The sequence below is a fragment of the Lissotriton vulgaris genome, unplaced genomic scaffold (assembly GCF_964263255.1).
Source record: "Lissotriton vulgaris unplaced genomic scaffold, aLisVul1.2 SCAFFOLD_850, whole genome shotgun sequence".
NCBI lineage: Eukaryota > Metazoa > Chordata > Amphibia > Caudata > Salamandridae > Lissotriton > Lissotriton vulgaris.
Genome location: NW_028247634.1, coordinates 658,065 through 682,814, shown reverse-complemented (window position 1 = coordinate 682,814; position 24,750 = coordinate 658,065). Strand labels below are relative to the sequence as shown.

Below are 24,750 nucleotides of genomic sequence, written 5' to 3'. Positions count from 1 at the left end.
TCATCGCCGCCACCGACGACATCCGAGCCCTGATGGACAATGGAGAAACAGCGGCCCTCATCCTCCTAGACCTCTCCGCGGCATTCGACACGGTCTGCCACCGCACCCTAGTACGGCGCCTCAGCAACGTCGGAATCCAGGACAAGGCGCTGGAGTGGATCACCTCCTTCCTCGACGGGAGAACACAGAGAGTCCGCCTACCACCGTACAAGTCAGAGGCCACCGAAGTCATCTGCGGCGTCCCCCAAGGATCATCTCTGAGCCCCACCCTCTTCAACGTCTACATGAGCCCCCTCGCGGCCATCGTACGCAAACACAACCTCAGCATAATCTCCTACGCCGACGACACCCAGCTGATCCTCTCCCTGACCAACGACCCCGCCGCCGCCAGAGCCAACCTGCACGAAGGGATGAAAGAGGTAGCCGAGTGGATGACGACCAGCCGCCTGAAACTGAACTCGGACAAGACGGAGGTCCTCATCCTGGGCTCCTCTCCCTCCGCCTGGGACGACTCCTGGTGGCCTCCCGCCCTGGGCACCGCACCCAAACCGACAGACCATGCACGCAACCTGGGCTTCATCCTGGACTCCTCCCTCTCCATGACCAGGCAAGTCAACAACGTCTCCTCGGCATGCTTCAACATCCTACGCATGCTACGGAAGATCTTCTGGTGGATCCCCACCGAGACCAGGAAGACCGTCACCCAGGACCTCGTCACCAGCCGACTGGACTACGGCAACGCCCTCTACGCCGGGACCACCGCCAAGCTCCAGAAGAGACTCCAGCGGATCCAGAACGCCTCAGCCAGACTCATCCTCGACATCCCACGAACCAGCCACATCTCCGGACATCTGCGAGACCTTCACTGGCTCCCCGTCAACAAAAGAATCACCTTCCGCCTCCTCACCCACGCACACAAAGCCCTACACGACCAAGGCCCGAGCTACCTCAACAGCCGAGTCAACTTCTACGCTCCCAAACGCCACCTCCGATCAGCCAACCACGCCCTCGCCGCCGTCCCCCGCATCCGAAGAGCAACTACAGGAGGAAGGTCCTTCTCCCACCTGGCCGCCAAGACCTGGAACTCCCTCCCGACCGACCTGCGCCTGACCCAAGACCACCTCTCCTTCAGGAAGAAGCTGAAGACCTGGCTGTTCGAGCAGTAGCGGCTCCCCCCCCCCCCAGCGCCTTGAGACCCCACGGGTATGTAGCGCGCTTTATAAGTGTCACTGATTGATTGATTGATTCTCAAGGATAGATCCTTCAAGGTGTCGGCTCCCCCATTTCTTTCTAAATCCCACCCCATCGCTCAAGGTGTCCCCCAGGGATCAGCGCTGAGCCCCTCCCTCTTTAATCTATACGTCCAGCCACTTACGGACGTGGCTAGAGAGTGGGGGCTCACGCTGGTCTCGTACGCCGACGACACCCAGCTGGTTGTCACCCTCTCGGAAAGCCCGTCCCTCGTGGCATCCAAGTTTAAAGAGGGTATGACTGCTGTGGCCCGCTGGATGACGGACAACTACCTCCAACTCAACGCCGGTAAAACCAAGGTGCTCCTCCTAGGCCGTAACACCAGCCTCTGGAACGAGCACTGGTGGCCGTCATCCCTAGGCGCCACTCCACTCCCCAAAAATTGCGTCAAAAATCTGGGAGTCTGGGTGGATGCCAACCTTAGCTTCCAGTCCCACACTAAAAAGGTGGCAGCCACCTGCATAGGCCTTCTAAGGAACCTCAGGCCCATACTCGGGCTCTTCGATTCTAAGGCCCGCCAGCTTATCGTCCAGGCCACCATTCTATCGCGCCTGGACTACGCTAACGTCCTCCTTTTGGGAGCCAACAAAGCGGAAATCGCTAGGTTCCAACGTATCCAAAATGCGGCAGCCAGAACGCTGGTCGGCCTCCCACGCAGATGTTCAGTCAGAGCTACCATCCGTAAGCTCCACTGGCTGCCCGTGGATCGTCGAATTCAATTCAAGGCCTTAGTCACGATCTTTAAGATTGTTAAACTAGGAAATCCCCCTCTGCTTCGTAACCTTGCCCAACCTTATGTTCCTGGCCGTGCTTTGCGTTCTGCCAACCAACTCCTCCTGACTATCCCTAGGACTCGGCTCTGCCGAACTGGAGGCCGTTCCTTTAGCGTTCTTGGCCCCAAACTGTGGAACGATCTCCCCCTCAGCATTCGTTCCATTGACTCCCTCCCAGCATTCCGCAAAGCAATTAAGACTCATCTCTTCCCCGCTCCCTAGTTTCCCCTTTTCCCCCTCTCCCCTCAGTCTGCGCACCTGTTTTTAGCGCCGGGACACCCCTTTGCCGGGGTAGCTGTTGCGCTTCACCAAATCCAGAAATAGAAATAGAAAATAGGAGAGGATATTGGTGTAGGAGGATCAACAGAGTCAAAGGAATCGGATAGGCTTAGTTTAAGAATGGAAGAGGGTAGGCTTTTGATGTGTGGGGTGATGTTTGATTTGTGTATGAGTGTTTATTTATGGAACGGAGGGTCCGAAAACCTGGTAAGGGGGTGTTCAGTAGGTATTTTTGAGGATGGATAGAGTGTGAGGTGGTGAAAGACCGATCAGTCCCATATCTTAGAAAAGAAAGAACGTTGAGATACTGGGCGATAGTTGGCTGGCGGAGACGGTTTAGCAGTAGAATTTTTCTGGATGGGTTAACTCTCTGCTGATTTGAAGCGTGTGGTGTAGAGGTCTCTAGTGAGGTAGTGGTTATTGGGAGTAGTCAAAGTATGGTATTGAATGTCCATTTTAGAAGGGTAATAATCTGAGAGCTGCAGCTGTCAGGCGGGGCAAAGGATGGGTTTGTGACTTTTATTACAGGAAGGAGTTCTTGGGAGAGATTGGCATGGGTAGGTTGTTTTGGAGAGTGGTGGTGAAGTAGTGTGATCAGGGTATTTCTGATGGCAGTGATTTTATTGGTAGAGCCTATCAGACAGTGCATAGTGCATAGTGCCCACCCATAGCTTACCATTTGTAGGTTTTTATTATCACTCCTGTTTTCTCATTCTTTATTTGTTTCCTTGTGTTGGAATTGCCTTCCTCTTCTGTGCTTGTCACTCCCCTGGAACATATCCTCTTTACTTGTGTCCTTATAATTTCTTTTTGGTTAAGCAATTTCCCAGCGTGCACGTGTTTTCTAGCTTTCTCTTGTGTATTTCTCTCCTCCTTATTTGGCTGTGCTCCATGTTGATCCCTCTCACCCATGTTCATCTCCCCTGCCCTTCTCTGTGTTGTCTTTGCAGTAGTGTGCTTCCTCCTTGCATTGCTTTCTCGCTCATGTGCGAGGGCTGCTTTCACCTCTCACCTTCCCCATTGTTGCTGCTCCTACCCAATCCTGCTTGCTGTCTACACACACACACACACACTTTTGCTTAGCACCAGACAACTACTTATATATTTTTTTTTTTACAAACTCTTTTAATGGTAATCAGCTTCAACAAGGTAAAGCTCTTCCGTATGGTATACATATGTATTAAAAACCAGCAGTATACATTCCCAGTACATTGTTACAGCAATACACAATACAACAAAGTCGTAGACATTACCCCACTCACCACATATGCCTCCCATCCTAGAGTTCATCTTCCAAACCTTCATATGCCTGGTCCTGCGGTGGTTCACATATATTGCCCCTGAATGTAGTCCATGCCCCCCAGATCTTGCTCCATTTTTTGGGACAGCCGCAATTAACAAACACCGTTGTCTCTGTTATTAATGCCATGTCCATGTCATTGCACCATGCGGTGAGTGTCGGTACTTCTGTTGCCCCCCATTTCTGCGCAATGCTGCATTTAGCAACTATTATCCCCAGTGTGGCTCTGGCAACAACAACACTTCCCCTGCTTGCGATATCGTTCTCATTACTTTCACCCAGTATTCCATAATCTTCGGGCATTGCCATATGATATGGTAAAAAGTCCCCTCCTCCCCACAGCCCCTCAGGCAGTATGGATGTGATGTTTTACCTATTGTATGCAGGGTGAGTCTAGTGTAATAGACTCAGTGCAATATTTTAAGTTGCACCAGCCTAAGTCGCAAGGCTATACCCACCTCCTTTAGCAGAGCAAGTGCTTTTCTGTGTCGTCTATGTCACCTACGTCGCAAGACGATTTTCCCCTAAGCAATGTCGTGGGGTCTGAAAAGTTGTTAATTAATTTCCGGTAAGTGAATGATGTGGCCCGCTTATGCAAGTAGTCAGTCAGCAACCTGTCTTCGACTGGCGAGGCTTCCGGGACCTCAGTACCTGGTGGCAGGGCCGCTGTCAGAGCATGCTTTATCTATGTGTATCTAAATATTTCTGTGGGGGCCAAGTCATATTGTTGCTGGAGGCGTTCAAATGTTATTACCTCCCTCTTGTGCCACATGTCCCCCACTGTGGAAATGCCAATTGCGTCCCACTAAACAAAGCCCTTGCCCTTGCTATTCCTAAGCCGTCCCAGCTGTGTCGTGTCCCAAAGCGAGTTGAGTTGGGTTATGATCCCTTGCCAACCCAGTATAACCTGCGCAGCGTGCCATATGGCAACTGTCTGTTTCGTGGGTCCTATTAGTGATTTGGCTTGCTTCTTATCGTATAGGGGAGACAGCATACTTCCTGTTCCTAAAACAAACCTGCCTGCCTTAAACGCCGGATCTGCCTGAGGAGCATGTATCCACTGATTGATCACTTTTAATTGTGCCGCCCAGTAGCTATGCGCACCGGTTGTGTCCCCACAACAGGGTGGAGACCTGGGCTGCTATTGCCTTAATGTAGCTTGGAGGTACCGGGAATGGTGTATTTTCCTGTGCATACAAAAAACGAGGAAGCGCCATCATTTTAAAAAGCACTGCCTTTCCCAACTGCATGAGTGGTAACGCCCCCGGTGTGTTGTGTCCCGTCTAAGGCATTCCAATGGGGGCAACAGGTTATTTTTGTAAAAGTCATCTGAATTAGCTGTAATATAGATCCCTAAATATTTGAACATACCGTCAGTGATCACGGGTGGGCAGTCTTTTGGGAGCTACGGTGGAGGGCCGTGTAATACGTATAATATAGATTTGGACCAATTTATAGTGTATCCTGACGCCCGCCCGAAGAGTTCGCATATATTCGGGAGGACCAATAAAGAGCGCCTGGGAGACACCATATATAATAGGACATCGTCCGCATACAAAGAGATGCGGTCTTCCCACTCTTTCGTCCATCTGATTCCCCGTATCATTGGTTCCCAACGAATTAATGCCGCCAATGGCTCGAGTACCAATGCGAAAAGCAGTGGGGACGGGGGACAGCCTTGGTGGGTGCCCCGTGCCAGAGGAAAGTCATCAGAGATATGTCCATTAGCTGTCACGTGAGCCACCGGTTTGATGTATAGCAGACGGACCCCTGCACAGAATTTAGGGCTGAAGCCCAAATGACGAAGCACCACAAACAAGAATGGCCACTCCACCATATCAAACGCCATTCTAGCGTCCAGGGAGAGTATAACCGCTGGCTCCTGAAGATATGGGATACGTGCCATCACTCCGTGCAGGCACCTCGAATTTAGTGCTGTATTTCTGCCTGGCATGAAGCCGGACTGGTCCGGGTGTTTCAAGGTTGCAAAGTGCAGCGTCAGTCTCATTGCCAGTAGTTTTACAAGAATTTTAGCCTCCGTATTGATCAATGAGATTGGGCGATACGAGGTACATTCATCGGCTTGGGTATCACCACTATTGTGGCCATTCTCTGATCCAGTGGTAACTCTCCCATCTGTAAGCATTCGGTATACATGTGCAGCAGGTGTGGGGCAATAATTCCGCCGTTTTTAGGTCATGCCGCTTTGCCCGATTATAATGATCCTTTAGCCACCTGCAGCTCCTCTATCGTGAAGTCCGCCTCAAGTGTGAGAGCTGCGTCCGAGGTGGCAATATCTTTAATGTAGGATAGCACCTCCTCCACTGACATCTCAGAGCCGACGCACAGACCTGCTGAAAACGATGCGCTAAAGTGTGTACTATTGTATGCGGGTCCATTGTAATTTTCCCTTCTGCCATCCGAATCCTCGCTATCCATTTATTACTCCGTTCCCTTTTGTCTAGCCATGCCAGAAGCTTTATCCCCAGTTTCGTATATCTTGTGTTGGGTCAGATGCGACCTGGTCAGGTTTTCAAGATATTTCCTATGCTGCTGCTAAGAAGCAATTTCTGGGTTGTAGCCGGTGTGGGGACTCTGGAGTGTTGGTCCTCAGCTTCTTGTATTACTAGTTCTATATCATGTAGGTCCCGATGCTTCTCCCGTTTATGCCCCATGACGGAGACAATGGCCTGCCCCCTGAGGACTGTTTTGTACGCCTCCCACAGAGTAGTTGGGGAGTCAACTTACGTAACATTCTCCTGTAAGTAGTGTTTAATCACTGCGAGAACGCCCCTCCCATTGGCCTACTATGGGCCGCGAAGCGGCCATGATCATCAGTTTTTGTGTTAAGCACTATCAGCGGGGATTGTTTTTCAACTAAAATGCCCACCCCCTTGAGCCAGAATAGAATTCCGAGTGCACTATCATTTTGAACTGCCATCTGTCCATAGCCTTACATGCCATACCAGTAAGGTGTGTTTCCTTTAGCAGGGCCACCATTGGTGAGCACCGTTTTAAACACTGTAGAACTAAGCCCCTCTTTATTTTGTCGCCCAGACCATTTACGTTCCATGTGAGCATGGTCAAGGGTGTCACTTGAGTTGCGGGGTGTGTTGTGAGGTCAGGGGTAGCTTGAGTTTGTGCTGCCATACTTGATGATACATGTAAGAAAAATTAAGGATTTCATGGGTACTGTGGTTGCTGGACAAAGAGGAAGAAAGCCTCATGCCTGGAAACTTTGCTGACAACTAATACAGAAAACAAACATCGCTGAAAAAACAAACCCACCCCTTATTCCCCTACCCATACCTACCTCTCTGTACCAAAATACCAACTCCGCCGTCCCCCACCACCCACCCTCCTCCCCAACCCCAAACCTTCCTGAGTTAAAGAGTGGGATACAGTGAAATGTTCATTATGGTGCTGCTGTCGGTGTCTTCTATGGTAGACATTGTCCCCAGGAGGTATATACAGCCGGAGTAGCACACCTGGTAGCAGGCGGGGTCAAGTCCCCATCCAACGCACTGGCGCCTGCTTAGACATCACACTCTGTGTAGCCCATGAAATACAGAAAAAAAAACAATAAAACAACTATGCAAAACTACCCCCCCTAGCCTCTCCCCTCCCTGCCTCCCTGCCAGACGGATCCCCAACCAACCGCCACCCCAACATAGCAGAGTGCTTCAACCCCATCAACAGTACTTGCGTGTAAGGGGGGAAGAGAAAACCATGGAGTTCCGTAGTCCATCCCCTCCTCAAAAACAATCTGGAGACCAGGGCGCACTGCAGACTATTGCGCAGTCTCACTGCTCCGGTCCATGGCCCATCACCTTCGAGCGTGAGGAGCATACCATCTGGGCCTGTCACAATTGCAATTTTCCTCTTGCACATGGTCAAACCGTGTATCCATCTTTCTGTTTTGCACTATCTCTTTTGCATGATATCACCGCTCGTCAGTCCTTATTTTCAATCCGCTGCGCACCAACCTCCTCTTCTCCCTCTCTGTGGTCCGCTGAGTCTTCTGCCTCTAGGCTCTGTTGCTGTCTTCTCTCCATCCGCCTTGGTCCCTCATTCGCCGCCATCCCTCGAGCCAGTCGTGTGCTTCCTCTGGCGACTCAAAGAACCAAGTCTTTCCATCCGCCACCACGCGCAGTTTTGCCGGGAACAGCATGGAGTATGGAAGCTCTCTGCGCCGGAGTTCTTTCTTTACTTCAAGGAAGCTTTTTGCCACATTTAGACACCGCCGCTGTATAGTCCGGGAAGAAAGACACCACCGAGTTTTGAATACGCAGTGATGGGGCCACCCATGCTGTTTGCAATATAACATCTCTGTTGCGGAAGTTAAAAATACAGGCCAGGACTGGTCTGGTGGGTGCCCCAGGGTTAGTCTTACCCCGGTCATTCTATGTGCTCTTTCCACAAAGAAAAAGTTGGATAATCTTCTGTGCTGGAGTCTATATTTTATGAGCTCCTCAACATAGAGGTCCATGGCCTGGTTCCCTTCACTTTTGGAAATTCCAGTGATTCTCACGATGTTCTGTCGGTAGCGTTCCTCCTGGTCGTCCAGCTTCTCCGCCATAAGTTTATTTTCTGCCTCTAGACGGCTGACCCTATTAAGCAACATGGTGGTGTCGTTTTTTTTATTTTTTTTTTATTTTTAAAACCTTTATTTATAAAAGAGCACACAGCTATTCAGCCCAACATCCCGGAGGCAGGGCAGCATATAATCAGAAGGAGAAAAGTGCAAGACAATTCACACCAGGACTCTGCAGGTTGTTTTTATGTTTTTTACAAAAGAAAGAGAACTAACCAAGTAGGAAAGCCAAAAGGCTCATAAGAGTGGCAATGGAGCAGCGGAGACGGTAAGGAGTCGGCAAAAGGCGGAGGAGGACAGGTAGAGTATCAAAGAGCAGGATGAATAGTAGGATGAAAACGGGGGGGGAGGGAAAACAGGAGAAGTACAAACAGCAGAGAGCAGTTGGTGTCACAGGTTACGGTGATAAGTGTTCATCCAGATGGACAGGGTCCGGTGGCAGGCACACATCGCCTCTGTACGCATTCCATGCCCCCCACACCTTATTCCATGTCTGAGGCCTCCCCCTGGCGGCATAGACCGTCTTTTCTCAGAACATACACCAATCCATGTTGGCTTTCCATTGTACTACTAGTGGGGCTGTAGCAGCACCCCACTTCTGAGCAATATCACGCTTAGCAATCATATTGCCCAATGTCACCCAACGGGTCTGCGCAGTGTTATGGTCAGTCGGTTCCCAGACATTAAGGAGACACCTCCTCGCCTCCGCTGCCAACACCACACCAGTCACCTCTCCCATAATACGGTGCACTCTCGCCCAGTATGGGGCAATGACGGGGCATTCCCACAGAATATGTAGAAAGGTGGCAAGGGCACCACAACCTCGACGACAAAGGCCATCGGGCGAGAACCCCATATGCAAAAGCCGAGGGCCGGTGACATATACCCGGTGAAGGATTTTGAATTGCACCAGTCGGAGGCGTGAGGAGATAGCGACCTCCTTAGGGGAGGACACCGCACTTTGCCAGTCCTCGTCGTCAAGTTCCAGGCCGTCCGCCGTCCATTGGTCTCGCAAGCCCAGGAAAGGACTTGACTTCACCTTTGGTAACCATATCGTCTACCCTGGAGATGCCTATGAGATCCCATTTGTCGAAGCCCTTGGTGTGCCACAGCCTGCCCAAGATATCAGAGTCGTATAGTGGGGTAAACCTAGTCAGTCTGCCCTGCCAACCTTGCGCTTTAGTGATCGTCCGCCAAACATGAACCGCTGCCTTGGTCGGGCCTGACAGACGTCGATCAAAGGATCTAGAATACAGGGCACGATAGTAATTCCCACCGCGCAAGAGCCATCTGTCCATTGCATAGCCTGGGCTATCAATAGGGCCATAGAAGCCATGGTTGATGGCAGTGAGCTGAGAAGACCAGTAGTACCGATGGTGGTGTCTTTTGACAAAGATGTTGTCACTTGCTCAACCTCAGTGACTCTAGCTGTAATTTTTTGAAAATCCGCCCTTACGAACCTTAGTGGGGGCTGACATGATATCTTGTAGTGTCACTTTCGTCGCCCCCTCTTGGTCAGAGACTTTTTCGGTGGTGCCTGTACGCTCGGGTTTGCAAACAAAACAGGTGATGGACCGAATGTGGATCAATGTCACACATTCACTCCAGTCAAAAGATCTGGGCCCAAATCCATCGTTTTTTTGCACTCCACACCACCCTGGGTTAGACAATGGCGATATGCAAATCAGCTCTGACCCTGTGCCCCATGGGAACAGTCCAGTCCGAACTACAAAAGCCATGTCCTTCCCAGAACGGAATCAAGCATCCGAGGACCGGACCGGTTTCGAGGTAACACCTCTCATCAGCCCGGCTAGCTTGACTCCAGTGGTGTGGAGTGCCTGGGACCCACGTCTGAGCATCCCCAGCGCTCGGGTAGCGCAGGAAAGTCTTTATTATGAGCGTATTTTTCCAGTTTGACTTGTGATTGCGTGCGAGGGCCCCTCCCCCCATCTCTGTCCATTGGATACTGCTCCGGCCAGTAATAGCCGCCGCCTGCCCCGGATTCCCACTCCATGCGCGGCCTGTCGGTTTTCCTGCTGTGCCGCTAACTCCAAATTTATGAGGCCTTGGACCGACACTATGTGATCGACACCGGTGTGCTGCAGTGCCCAGAGTAGTCCACCGCTCTGCGTGCCCTTCTTCAGCCTCCGGGGGCCACCAGTGAACGAGCCGGCCGCCGACCGCAGCCCAAACTTTGGGGTATGGCGATGTATCAACTTTTGTGGGTACTAGTCCCGCAGTATTAGGCCTTCAGGGCTCTGGGTTACAGTGTATCCCTGTTATAGTACTAATTGGCCACACTCCATAGCAGCTAGGTCGCCCTGTGCTCCGTTATGCACCCCAGGCCACAGAAGAGCAAGTTGTCCCCACAGTCTGCCACCTTCAGGAAGCAGGTGGCTGCTATCCTCGTGATTTCCAGGCCTGCAGAGCAAAAATCCCTGTCCCTGCTTCTTCCGTCGTGCAGGCTGTTGGCTGTTCCTGCGTTTCTAGGGGGCACACTCACCAGCTGGAAGTGGGCACTGCTTGTCCCAACATAAACGCTTGTACCTCCTGGCCGCCGTCTCAGGGTCCGCTCACCCCTGCCGCCACATTGCTGCTCAGGTGAAGTGCCTCTGAGGCTCGTGCCCGCACTTCTCCCGCTAGAGCCCCTCGAAGCTCGCCCACCGCAGGCTCTCCTGAGGCGAAATGGAAACACAGCGGGGCTTTATGGTGTCAGGAGGCGCTTCCGTGGTCTGCCCAGGCGCCCGCTGTATGTCCCGCCACCTCTCAGACTGCACTCGCCTCCGGCGGCCGTGGATTCACGCCAGTCCCTGGCTGCAAGCAGGCATTCAGGCCGCTGTCTGACGGTTGCACCCTCCGATCTACACGGAGCTCCTGCCAATCAAACAAACTGTGCGTTCGGTGCCCCTTGGATTCCAGGCACAGTAGGTGTCCTTGAGGTACACTGTTATAGTCGGATTAATGCTGGATTTTACGGGGATTCTACTTCTCTCCCTAGAGCTCCTCTAGAATGCGGCCATCTTGATCGGCTGCTGGCCACGCCCACGTCCTATATTTCTTTTTTTAAATGTATTTACTGATCCATCTCGAATCAATAAATTAAAACAATGGTGCCTGTATCATTTTATAGGTGTGCATTCATAAAAGAGCACGTACATGCTGATATAATGACGTGGCTGCGTTGTATTTTTTTGCTCTGCTTTTTTCAGCTTTTTTACTTTTTTCAGCTTTTTTCAGCTTTTTGCTTTGCTGCACAGCTTCTTGCTGAGGATGTATAGTATGGCGATGGTCACACCTATGGACTTTGCAAGTGCTTGTTTAGGAGCAGTATGCAGCATAAACAAAGGCTAGTAATGATGGAAGATTAGCGGGAGATTTAACACCTTCAGCGCGCCGCGAATTTTCGAGCTGTGCTGAAGGTTCTAAAAAACAGGCGTGGTCATGACGGAACGGTTCCGTCACAAGCACAGCCCAACCGACGCTCATGACAGAACCGCTGCGTCATGAGCGTCGAAGGGGTTAAGAACAAAGAATGAGGTGTTAAGAATCTGGAAGGTGCAAATAGTTCAAGAATGGTGTCAAGCTCTTTGAAGAAGAGGAGTGTTGCGCCTGTGGCGCCGGATATATAGTGGTAATGCTTGCTTTCCCTTATGTGTTGTATTGAAATATTAATGGGAGTTTGGTTGGTGTGGGAGTGAGAACTGTAGTGAGGGATTTTCTGAATGCAATAACTACACCCTACCCTTTACTGTAGAAGGGTAGGGTATGTGGGAATTGATCCAGGTCAGTGTGGAGAGCAGAGATGGTGTGGTTGATCATTGGTGATGGCAGTGGGCGCTGGGGAGAGCTGAAAAGGTCATTTTTGGCAGACCGATCTAGCATTCCACAGGCAGAATGAAATCGAATGTTTGTTGTGTGTCTTGTGTCATAGTTTGGTAGAATGTGTAGTCATTGGTCTTCATTCACTGAGGATGTGGCTTGTTTTTAAGTTAATTCTGCACAATGTGTGTGGACAGAGAGTTGGACAATGTCTGAGTGAGAGATGGTGTCAATGAGTGATTGAGGGTTGTGAGGTAAGTTGTGTGTGTTGGCGGCTTTGGGACTCCCTCGAGGTCCAGGAGGAGAGAGGATAAAACACAGTAAGTGGGTGATGATCGCGGAGGGCCATCACCAGTCAGAACAGGTATGCAGTGGTTGTTACCCTGAGGATCACTATCACACAAAAAGTCATAATACATCTTTAAATATGGAGTTTAGACTGGTCCTCACCTGAGGCACAGACGTTCTATTGTGTCTGGTGCTCTTTCCAGTTCTTTGAATCGATCGCGTGTGACAGACACTTGTCCTTCTGTGGGTACTCCTCAGGTCTTGGACACAGGCACAGTTTTGGTTTGTTTGATAGCTGATGGAGCAGAGTTACTGGTGTTAGGCCTGAAACATTCTACTAGCAGGCCAGAATAGCCAGTGACCCTTGTTGAACTCTCCCTTGCTGCGAATCACCCGGGCGAGGGTGCCCAGGCAGCATCAATGTGTAATGGACCAATGGGCGAGCACAGCCAGCAGCTGGAGTAGGGCGTGTGGGGTCCCTTGTGAGCTCTGAAGCATCAGTGAACATAGTTGCATCCCCTTGGGGGGTTTGATGCATCTGTAAATGCAGTCTCACTCTGATTCTAAAGTCTCATACATATGTAAATGCACCCATATCCCCTTCTGAGGTCTCATGCATTTGTAAATGCAGCCATGCCACATTTGAGAACTCATATATATGTAAATGTAGCTGCACCCCCTTCAGAGGTCTCATACCCTCTTCCAGGGTCTCATACATATGTACATAGAGCCACAGTCCTTTCTGGGGGTCTCATACATATGCAAATGCAGTCCCACCCCCTTCTGAGGGCTCATACATATGTAATGTAGCTTCAGCCTCCACTGAGGTCTCATACATATGCAAATGCACCCACCTCACCATCCGGGGTTTCATACCTATGCACATGCAGCCACCGCCCCATCTGAGGTTTTTATTTTTATTTTAACTTTATTTTCCATTTTCACAATGATATACATCAAAAAGACTGTACATTAATTTACTCGTTGCAACATTACAAATACAGGTTATGCAAAGGAATGGACCAGTACATAACGCACCTTGATTTTCGTGGTAACATTCACCTTTCTTTACTTGAGCAACGTTTAACCATCCTGCGATCAAATTTTTATTCCTAGAGTCGTGGTACATCTTCTGCATTTTAGAGGTGTTTGGGCATCACAAACAGTCACAGAGGCCTAAAACCCCATCTGAGGTTTCATACATGTGTGAAATTGCTCCACCCTCTTCTGAGGTTTCATACATATGTAAATATAGCCGTATCCCCTTCTGAAGTCTCGTACATATATAAATGCAGCCGTACCCCTTTCTGAGGTCCACGTAGGTGAATGCAGCTGCTTCCCCTTCTCAGATCCCATACATATATAAACCTAGCCACATCTCATTCTGGGGTTTGATACGTCAGTAAATACAGTCCCATCCCCTTCTGAGGACTAATACATATGTAATATAAAGTAATATGAAGGCTCACATTTATGTAAATGCAGCCACACCCCCTACTGAGGTATCGTATATATATGTAAATATAGCCCCACCCCCTTCTGAGATCTCATACATCCATATATATAACTGTATCTCTTCTATGGCCCCACACATATGTAATGCAGATGCATCCCATACTGAGGCAATATACAAATGTAAATGCACCTGCACACCCTTCCGGGGTCTCATACATTTGTAAATGCGGCCATAGCCACTTCGGAGGTATCGTACATAAGTAAATGCTGGCCCATCCAGTTCTGATACATATGTAATGCAGCTGCATTCCCTACTGCAATCTTGTAGATATGTAAATGCACCCACACCCCCTACCGGGTTCTCATATATATGTAAATGCACCCCCATCCATGTCTGAGGCCTCATACATATGTAATACAACTACATTCCCTATTACTTTCTCGGAAATGTTTGTAAATACAGCCGCACACCCTCTTCTGAGAACTCATAGATATGTATATATAACTACAGCCCATTCGGAGGTCTCATATCCTCTTTGTGCACATGTAAATAGAGCCACAGTCTCTCTGGGGTCTCATACATATGTAAATCCAGCCGTACCCCCTTCCAGGGTCTAGAAAATATGGAAAGGCAGCCTCACCCGTTTCTGAGATCTCATACATATGTAAATGCACCCACCACCCCATCCGGGATCTCATATATATGTAAATGCAGTTACAGCCCCTTCTGAGGTTTCATACATATGTAAAACTCCTCCACACACTTCTGAGGGCTCATACGTATGTAAATACAGCCACATCCCCTTCTGAGGTATCATATCCCCATCCAGTGTCTCATACATATATAAATGGAGCCTCAGCTCCTTCTTTGGCCCATACATATGTAAATACAATCCCACCCCCTTCTGAGTTCAAATACATATGTAAATACAGCCACACCCCTTCTGAGGTCTCATACATATATAAATAGAGCCTCAGCCCCTTCTTTGGTCCATACATATGTAAATACAGTCCCACCCCCTTCTGAGATCAAATACATATGTAAATGCAGCCACACCCCTTCTGAGATCTCATACATATATAAATAGAGCCTCAGCCCCTTCTTTGGTCCATACATATGTAAATACAGTCCCACCCCCTTCTGTGATCAAATACATATGTAAATGCAGCCACACCACTTCTGAGGTCTCATTTCTATGGAGTTGCAGCAATACCTCTTTCGGAGCTCTCTGCTGGGTTAATGGGGATGTAAGTGAGTCAGGCTTGAGACATGGACAGTGAAGGTGACCTGAATGCTGGTGTGTGGGTCTCTTTCAGCTGCACATTGCATCGGCAAATGGGTACCTCGGGGCGGCGGACCTCCTGATGGAACAGAAGGCCCGGGTGAACATCCGAGACCACGACGGGTGGGAGCCCCTACACGCCGCTGCCTGCTGGGGACAGGTGAGTAGCACAGGTGGCCGCATATGTGGTACATGCCTGCAACAAGCCACTGTATTGTACTTGTATGTATTTGTGTGACATGAGGTTTACTGGTGTTGATCACAGAGTCAAAGGGGCTGGCCCATGAGCCCAACACATTGTTGGTAAAAATAAGTGTAAGGGCCATTGATACACACCTGTTGATGCTCAGTACTGTGGACTGGAGTAGTTGTTCCTAGAGGGTATTCTCAGCCTGATGATCCATCTTACCATCATTAGATATCGTGACCACCATAGCTGAGCTCCATGTGGATACCATACCATAAGCAGATATCGATGGAACCTAGACGTGCGGTCAGACTATACCCTGAAAGAGTTCTTGCGTGGACTTGCTAGTTTTGATACTGTCATATGTGTGCCTAGAATGTCACTCAAGGCCAATGTTCACATGGACATCACTTTTCTCCACTTGACCATAGGGGATCAGAACATGAAGAATTGGGCCTTTAAGTTAAAGTTCTGAATGTTACGATAAAACCCAAAACATCTTATGGTGGAAAGAATCCGCCCTTGTTCGATTATGTCTGCTCATTTATACTTCAAAGAAGCCAGTATGTCTTGGATGTAACAGTCTTAAGGAACATCCGTGCGCGCAAGGAAATATTTGAAGATGCATCTCTCGTCTTTCGCTCCAACAAGACTAAAGAGGATGGCACATCTTATCCGAAAGTCCGCCACTACAAAGTTGTACATTCTGCTTTCCTTGGACATTTTAGCGAATCCTTTCCTGTACACATTGACTCTGTCCTTTCAATTTCAGCTGGTCCCTCAGTCACAGAGGTGAGCTCCTCCTTCGGGGCACTGACCTGTAGGTAGATGTTCCGATCATCAGCGTAGGAGCGGAGCTGTAGTACGTGGTCCCAAAGCAGAGTCGCGAGTAGCCTGAGTGTCCAGACAGTGCTGTTGAAGTATGAAGGGACAGCGGCGCTCTTTGTCGTACATTGTAGTGCACGTGAACCGTAGAAGATGATAACACCCACATGTTACTGGCTGTAGAGTGCATGTCAAAGACTGAACCATACCCACCCAGACGACCAAAGGTAGCCGTGTCAACCTCTATGCTAACAAACTCATATCCTCGTCTCTGGGGATGGGGAGGACTTCCGAGGTATCGAATCCTGATCCTCAGCCTTTGGACCCGGTCTGACTCTGGTTTTAGCACTGGGGAATTAGGCTCCTAGTTCTCAAATATCTGTGGTCAACTTGTCTAGTTCATGGTATGTTAAATACCTATTTTTCATATACAGTTATCTTACAGTGGGCAGAAACCATGACAAGTCCTGACCTTGTCAACTACACTTTTCCACGTCAGTCCCCTGTATTTACGGCTTACTTCACGGCATTATAAATGTGATGGCCTAAACAGAATCACTTAGGTGGACATTGGAACCTATTCCCCGCTCACCTATGGTTGCCTATGTATTGCTAGTCACTTATGGTTCAAAGCTTTTTATGTCTTCCATATGTTCTTTTATATGTCTAGACCTTCTTTTCCCATTATCCCCATGCTTTTCTTAAAGAAATCTATGGACGCAATCATGGTTATTTCATGTCCAAAGAAGACCAGAGGAGATGAGTTGGCCATTTCTGTGGTCTTGATCAAGAGTTCAGTTCTTTCCTTAAGAACATGATAGACGTAGAGAACCAGCTGGCATTTAAAACCTCTCCACTGTTGCTGTTAAAAAAGGACAGTCCTGCTGTTTTACCCCAGTTTTGTATCTCAAGTCACCTTCACAATGCCACTTGTACACCAAACATATCACATTTCATCTTGAGTCCCCCATCACGTGAGGGCAATTCCGTGAGTAATTGATTCAAGAGATATTACCTTGAGCATGGCAAGAGATCCGAAAGTTATGCTTTACTAGAGAAGTTGAATCTCATACCCCTCAAGCTGCAGTACATCGCGTCATTATCACCCCTGCCTTTGCTGTTGTAGATGGAAATGGGCCATTTTGCTATTCTACAAACAAAGAGGACAATAGAGCTTGGACTTTTGGAAGTTCAACTATCTTGAAGGGGGCTTGTAGATTTTCCGGCAGTGGCCTTCATTATGGCTCCAGGTGACACCAAATGATTTGAGATTCTGAGTCCCAAAGAAGTGTCTAACTCACAAACCCTCCTACTCAAAAGAGCAGAAACGCCGGGAAATAGTTCTGGTCAGGGCAAGCGAAGGGTCTTCTATATGAGGATGTACTGAACCGCACTCCCTGGCCTGGCAAGCGGAGGCCCTTCTTAAGCTGATTCCTGGAGGCACGGTGGAGGTCCCTGTTTATTTGCTGTTGATTGCCAGGTTATCTGTCTGGAGCCAGTGGGCCAGATCTGGGCTGTGGAGAACACCCATGGGATACACAAGGTTTTATACAATTATATTTAACCTTTGGAAAGCTCTGAAAGAGGTCTATCAATGCAAGGTAACTGTGGAATATGTTATCTTGTAACCGACCATGTTCGCCTGTAGATCACCAAATAAACAACTTGTTGATCTGCTGAAGAAGCAAGCCTCTTTGCCAACAAATGAGCAGATATGAAAAACAGGGTGTTTAGAGAACATGCCAAGCGGTTCGATGCCTTTCAGTGCTCTGTGTGTGGTGTGATCTTCGGTATCTGGTGTATGCCATAGGAGTCTGGATTATTGTCAGCAGGACATTCCAGGGGCAGGGCAGGGAGGTTAATTCAGCAGGGAACTTCCCCTGCACATGTAAGCCTCTTGTATGCAACATTTCAAAATGTCTCCTTCTCTACCTTTGTTTACTGCAAGATTAGCTACAGATATCACAACAAATTTCATGACTCCTATCGAAATTCTTGAATTTAGCTTGATGTAAAATTTGTGAAATTATGCAATAATCCAACTATCTTCGCTTTTTTTAAGTGACCGTCCACTAAAAAAAGTCTTGTGAGATGCAATGAAGAGAGTGTGAGGGTCAGAAGATGCCTTGGTCTGAGATATTTTCTGTTCAAACCGATCTACTGTAATCGCATGATTTTTTGTTGTTATGAGTTACTTCAAAGTCATCGTTTATTTACACCTAGTTCGGCCACTGCTAAGAATCCACCTCCTCAGCTGATGATAGGTGTCAATTGCAGGTCGAATGATGATACGAAGATTTTTAAACAGCCATTGAAACTGAACAACTTTAAACATAAAGTGCTAAAAAACAACATGGAGGTGTACAGTTTCTTTTGAAAAAACTCAACTTTGGAGCAAAGACTACAGTTGCCTTAACTCTTTAAATGATATCATCTAAGACACTAACAGTACTTCCCACACCAGGGAGGTGAAAAACATCCCTTGTTGATAGATTTCAAATGCAGGTATGTGTGGATATGACGTGATAGTTCTTTCAACCTTCTTACGTCCTCTGGAGCTGTTGATATGGAGAACCAAGTAGTAGTGGGCGGACGGGTGCCTATGGTGGCTATAAAAGCTCTGTCACTTTCAGGGGTGCTGCCAGCTGCAGGCTGTCCCCCACTTCCCTTCAATCTACGCCGCCCCAGGAAAGGAGGTGGAGAGAGGCGGCAGGCCCTATGACCGCAGGCCAGGGTGCAATGAATTTGGTTGAACACTGATGTGAGGTCACCGCAGTGGACAAACATATGATGGTGTTTCAATATTCTACACGTTTGAATTAAATTCAGCTGCATTATTAAACGTGATATAAGTTGGTATTAATTTAGTACTTGTTTCAATTGGCCAACTTTTGATCAACTTACAAGGAGCCTAGATTGTTTTTACTTTTAGGAAGTTCGTCTCTGAGGAGTATATATCCACATATTAGAGTTTGTCTCGCAGAGAAATTACCAATATTTTGAGCTGTCATGTCCTAGCCCACGTCCAGATGTCATTGTCAGCAAAAAATAATGATTGTGCTTTTGCAGGTTCATCTCGTTGAGCTGCTGGTGGCCCATGGAGCAGACCTGAACTCGAAATCGGTGCTCGATGAGACGCCGTTGGGTAGGTACCACAACATCTGGTATGAAACAAGAAATGCCAAGTCGAGCTTCCATCCATGCCCTCCAGACCACATTTCCTACTCCGCTTCCAATCTGCTCTCTTCCCTCTCTCAGACCTTTTCTAAATTCACTGACCATTTCATTTGATCGCTCCTCCTGGGACAAGTTCCATGCTCGTGCAGCCTTCCTTGTGAAAGCTACCTTCTTGCGCTCTCCTCTAACCTCCCTTTCGTGGTGAATTTCCTTAGGTTGCTACATACATAAGTCACTTCCATTGCAATGGTAAGACATATCGGTGAACTCACACTTTTGAGGTTATTCAGGTCTTGCCTCCCATGTAGAATGTTTGATGATGTATAAATCGGTTGAACTGCACGTGCTATATGGCAGCATTTAAGGGGAACTATGGGGCTGATTACGGGTTGGATGGGCAACCCACTGGGATCACTAGGTAGGTGTTAACCATCCTTCCAGCAGAGAGTGGCCCATCAGATTTAGATTATCACCGTCTCAGCAGGGATATGTATTTCGAACGTGCATCTGCTTCTGCGGATGATGCTCATTTGATAAATCTGGATGCTGAGTCTGATTGGATGCCGAGTATTTTTGTGGCTGGCTTGGCATTCATAATTATTTGTTTTTTTGTTAGAAAAATAACATACATGTTGTAGATATTTCTGTCATTTCTTGCCTGCAACTAAATGTCTTGCATGCCAATCCTAAAATGAAGAGGCTTTTGCGATTGTGATCCAGGACCCTGTTGCAGATGGAATGCAATGGTTTCAGACCCTCCGGGGGCTTGGCCTGAGGAAAGATGGTCAATTCTCCACCTCTTGATGACGTGGTGGGACTGCGAGTATGACCGTGCTCCCGCTCCACCTAATTCTAAAAGAGGTCCTATGCAAAGGTCTAAGCAAATTATTAAGAGAAATATGAAGCGGTCATGACACGTAGAGGGACCTACATTTTAAAATGGTTAAAAAACAAAAAATGAAGACCTAGGACACATTACTTTAATTCCAGATTTTTTTTTTGCTGAAGTATGCGGGGATTCTTAGGTGTGTGAAATCAAATCATACAGAACTAGCCAGCATTCCTTCTTCGATACAGTGGGAAGCACGGTGGACACCCTTCACTTTGCAGGGCACACATACAGCACTCTAAGGGATCAGCACCACGCCCAGAAAATAGATTCACTAGTGGTCCATGGGAGCGGCCTGATCAGGTATATTGTAAAATGTGCAGAGGGCTTGGTGTTGCTGCAATCCTTCTCACTCACAAACATAGTAACATGCTGATCTGTTCTCCAAGTTGTCTTCAATTGGTGGAGTTGTGTCCAGTTCCTATACAATCATAAACCTGTCACATGCACCCTTTAAGTGACCTGTGTAAGTATGCTGTATTGTGGAAATATGAGATATAAGGCACTCCTGAAAAAGTTCTGTGGAAGAAAAGTACAATATTTGGTTCTTGCAGAGCCCACGTCAAAGTGTATTAGTAAATTCACATTTCAGTACCGTTCACAGTATTGCAGTAGACACTGGTGAACTTGTAACAATTCACCAAGGTCAGGCATCCTTTGGAAATATGTTATTTATGTAGCACAAATCTTGTGGTGTATCCACAGAGTACTGTACATAAATCCGGTATACAAGGGTTGCGTACATCAACTTGAACTTTACACCTTGAACTGCACAATCACAATATATTTTACAGTTACAATAGTATTACATTGTTTATATATTTACAAATCCAGGCACATGAAGATTATGTATTTTGCTACAGTCACTTCATTTTCAGTCAAGTGCCGGATTCAGGGTTAGAATCCACACCCTCCCATTTTGCAACATCTGCCACGTATGCACTAGATCACATTTTAACAAACAAAGAATGAATAAAGTAGCTTTGGCCTTCAAAAAAGGAAAGTGATAAGGGACTTTTTAATATGCAAAATACTACGTTATGTTCCTTATCACCTGTACCTCTTCATACCCCCAAAAAGTTGATTCACCCTTGCTGTGATTTGCACTTCTGAAGTTCTTCAGACCTTTACAGGAATATTTACACTCATATTTATACTTATTCCTGTTAATATATTGTACAATAGGTGATTAGTATTTTTCACACATGACACTCGTTCAGATACCCAGTTCCTGGAAAATCTTTCTTATGGCTGGCTGTTTTCGGTGCTTGGACGTCCGTTCCTTCTTCTATTGCCAAACACGACCTAAAGTTGTAAAAATGTAATGCAGCCAGAGAGAGTACAAAGTTCCCTTTAAAGGAACTCCCACCTATGTTGTGCTAGATATGTAGTATGGCCCTGCTAGTTTGAAGACTAGCATATAGTGTCCTTTAAAGGGGTCGTCCCGTGAACGATGTAACAATCCATCTAAAACCCAAGCAGACGTCGCCAAACAGAGGAACATTCTAGAACGCCCATTATTGATGATTGTTATAGATGCAAGACTGAATAAAGAGGACTGTTGTTTTCTCTTCACTTCGTGACCCCTTTAAGATGGAGGCTCGTAAGTCACCATTTTATTGCGCATCTCCTACTCTTTCGCTACAGATGTATGCGGCGACGAAGAAGTCAGAGCCAAACTCCTGGAGCTGAAGCACAAGCATGACGCCATCATGAAATCCCATGACAAGCACAAGTCTGCGCTGCAGCGACGCACCTCCAGTGCCGGGAGTAGAGGGTGAGTGTGTGTAGATGGACATGGAGGACTCAGTGTGAGTGTCACATCGAAAAGAGTCAAGTCAAGTCAAGTCAGGATTTATATAGCGCGCTACATACCCGTAGGGTCTCAAGGCGCTTGAGGAGGGGGGGGGGAGTTACTTGTCAAATATCCAAGTTTTAAGTTGTTTTCTGAATGCCAGGTGGTTCTGAGTAAGGCGTAGGTGAGTGGGAAGAGAGTTCCAGGTTTTAGCTGCCAGGTAGGAGAAGGATCTGCCTCCCATGGTGGCTTTGTTGATGCGAGGTACAGTGGCAAGGGCTTGGTTGGAGGATCGTAGCTGACGGGAGGGGGTGTAGAAGGACATTCGTGTGTTGAGGCATTCGGGTCCAAGTTCGTAAAGTGCTTTGTGTGCGTGGGTTAAGAGGCGGAAAGTGATCCTCTTATTTACGGGGAGCCAGTGGAGGTTTTTCAGGTGACCAGAGATGTGTTCTTTACGCGGGATGTCTAGTATGAGCCTGGCTGAAGCGTTCTGGATGCGTTGGAGTTTTTTCTGGAGTTTTGCGGAGGTGCCTGCGTATAGGGTGTTTCCATAGTCCAGGCGGCTCGTGACCAGCGCGTGAGTGACCGTTTTTCTAGTTTCGGTGGGGATCCAGCGAAATGTCTTTTTGAGCATGCGAAGAATGTTGAAGCAAGATGATGAGACAGCGTTGACTTGTCTGGTCATCGAGAGTGAGGAGTCCAGAATGACGCCCAGGTTCCGTGCGTGGTCCGTCGGGATGGGTGCTTTTCCAAGGGCCTCTGGCCACCAAGAGTCATCCCAGGTGGAGGGGGAGGTGCCTAAGATGAGGACTTCTGTTTTGTCTGAGTTAAATTTCAGACGGCTGTGCTTCATCCACTCGGCTACTTCTTTCATTCCTTCGTGTAAGTTGTTTTTGGCGGTGTTAGGGTCTTTGGTGAGTGAGAGGATCAGTTGAGTGTCATCAGCGTAGGAGATGATGTTGAGGTTGTGTTGGCGTGCGATGGCTGCGATGGGGCTCATGTATACGTTGAAGAGGGTGGGGCTGAGTGAGGATCCTTGTGGCACGCCGCAGATGACTTCAGAGGCCTCTGACTTGAAAGGGGGGAGCCTGACTCTCTGAGTTCTTCCGGTAAGGAACGAGGTGATCCATTCCAGTGATTTTCCTTGGATTCCGATGTTTCGGAGGCGTTGTAGCAGGGTGCTATGACAGACTGTGTCGAAGGCTGCGGAGAGGTCGAGGAGGATGAGGGCGACTGTGTCTCCATTGTCCAGTAGAGTTCGAATGTCGTCTGTTGCTGCGATGAGTGCGGTCTCAGTGCTGTGTTTGGTTCGGAATCCGGACTGTGAGGGGTCGAGGGATTTGTTGCTTTCGAGGAAGGTGGCGAGCTGGTTGTTGACAGCTTTCTCGATGACTTTGGCCGGGAAAGGAAGAAGCGAGATGGGGCGGTAGTTTTTGAGTTCAGTGGGGTCAGCTGTGGGTTTTTTCAGAAGGGAGCTGAGTTCTGCGTGTTTCCAGCTTTCCGGGAAGGTGGCGGAGTTGAGGGAGCAGTTGATGACGTCTCGGAGGTGTGGAGCTATGATGGAGTCTGCTTTGTTGAAGATGTGGTGAGGGCATGGGTCAGTTGGGGATCCTGAGTGGATAGAGTTCATCAGGCGGATGGTGTCCTCAGTTGAGATTGGGTTCCAGTCGTTAAGGATGTTCAAGGGGGGCGAAGGTCCTGCAGTAGGTTGAGTGGGTTGGTCTCCGGGTCGGTTGTCGAAGCTGTTGTGAATGTCTGCGATTTTGTTGTGGAAGAAGGAAGCTAGTGAGTCGCATAGGGCTTGGGAGGGGGTGATGTCGTTGGAGTTGGCTGATGGGTTGGTAAATTCTTTGACGATGTTGAATAATTCTTTGCTGTTGTGGGCGTTGTTATCTAGTCGGTCTTTGAAAGCGGCTTTATTGGCAGACCGGATTAGTTGGTGGTGTATGCGGGTGGCGTTTTTGAAGGCGTCTTTGGTGCTGGTATTTGGGTCTCTTTTCCAGGCCTTCTCGAGGGAGCGACAGAGTTTCTTAGATTTCTTAAGATCCTCGTTGAACCAGGAGGCGTTTTTGTTGCCAAGCTTGATTTGACGTTTTTTCATCGGTGCTAGGGTGTCGGCGCAGTTGGATAGCCATTGCGTGAAGGGAATGGCTGCTTGGTCGGGGTTTGAGGAGAGGGCGGGGGGGTTTTGAAGAAGCGATGAGGAGATCTGGTCGATGGTGATTTTGTTCCAGTTTCTACGCAGGGTGGGTTGAGGGTGGTTGTGGATTGTGGTCTTATTGTAGATAAAGTGAACGCAGCTGTGGTCCGTCCAATGAAGAGCTGTGGTGTGGCTGAAAGAGACATGTTTGCTGGAGGTGAAGATAGGGTCGAGTGTGTGACCTGCAATGTGGGTGGGGGAAGTGACAAGTTGTTTGAGTCCGAGGTTGGCGAGATTGTCCAGAAGGGTGGTGGTGCTGCTGTCATTGCTCTTTTCCAGGTGAAAATTGAAGTCTCCCAATAGAATGTAGTCCTCGGAGGGGAGGGTGTGTGGGGTGATAAAGTCAGTGATGTCGACCCTGAATTGTGCATGGGGTCCTGGTGGCCTGTAGAGGAGGGTGCCTCTGAGTGTGGTCTTGGGGTCGGTGTGGATCTGGAAGTGGAGGTGTTCGGCGCTGGCAAGGTTGGCGTCAGAGCTGGTTGAGATGCGGATGGAATTCTTATGGACGATAGCGATGCCTCCTCCTTTGTGCTTGACGCGGTCTTTACGGATGATCTTGTATCCTTCTGGGATGGCAATGGTGATGTCTGGGGCAGAGGAGGCGTTCATCCATGTTTCTGTTAGGAAGGCGACGT

At 48.4% G+C, this 24,750-nt stretch overlaps 1 protein-coding gene across 1 annotated transcript in view; it reads left to right on the top strand.

Annotated features, from left to right (window-relative positions):
- LOC147665088 (protein phosphatase 1 regulatory subunit 16A-like) overlaps nucleotides 1–24,750 on the top strand; it is a 96,920-nt gene that overhangs the window by 58,997 nt on the left and 13,173 nt on the right. Inside the window, exons 6-8 of the mRNA XM_086949770.1 lie at nucleotides 15,077–15,202; nucleotides 19,124–19,199; nucleotides 21,768–21,897. Of these exons, the coding sequence (XP_086805896.1) occupies nucleotides 15,077–15,202; nucleotides 19,124–19,199; nucleotides 21,768–21,897 (332 nt within the window). The remainder of the gene's footprint in view (nucleotides 1–15,076; nucleotides 15,203–19,123; nucleotides 19,200–21,767; nucleotides 21,898–24,750) is intronic.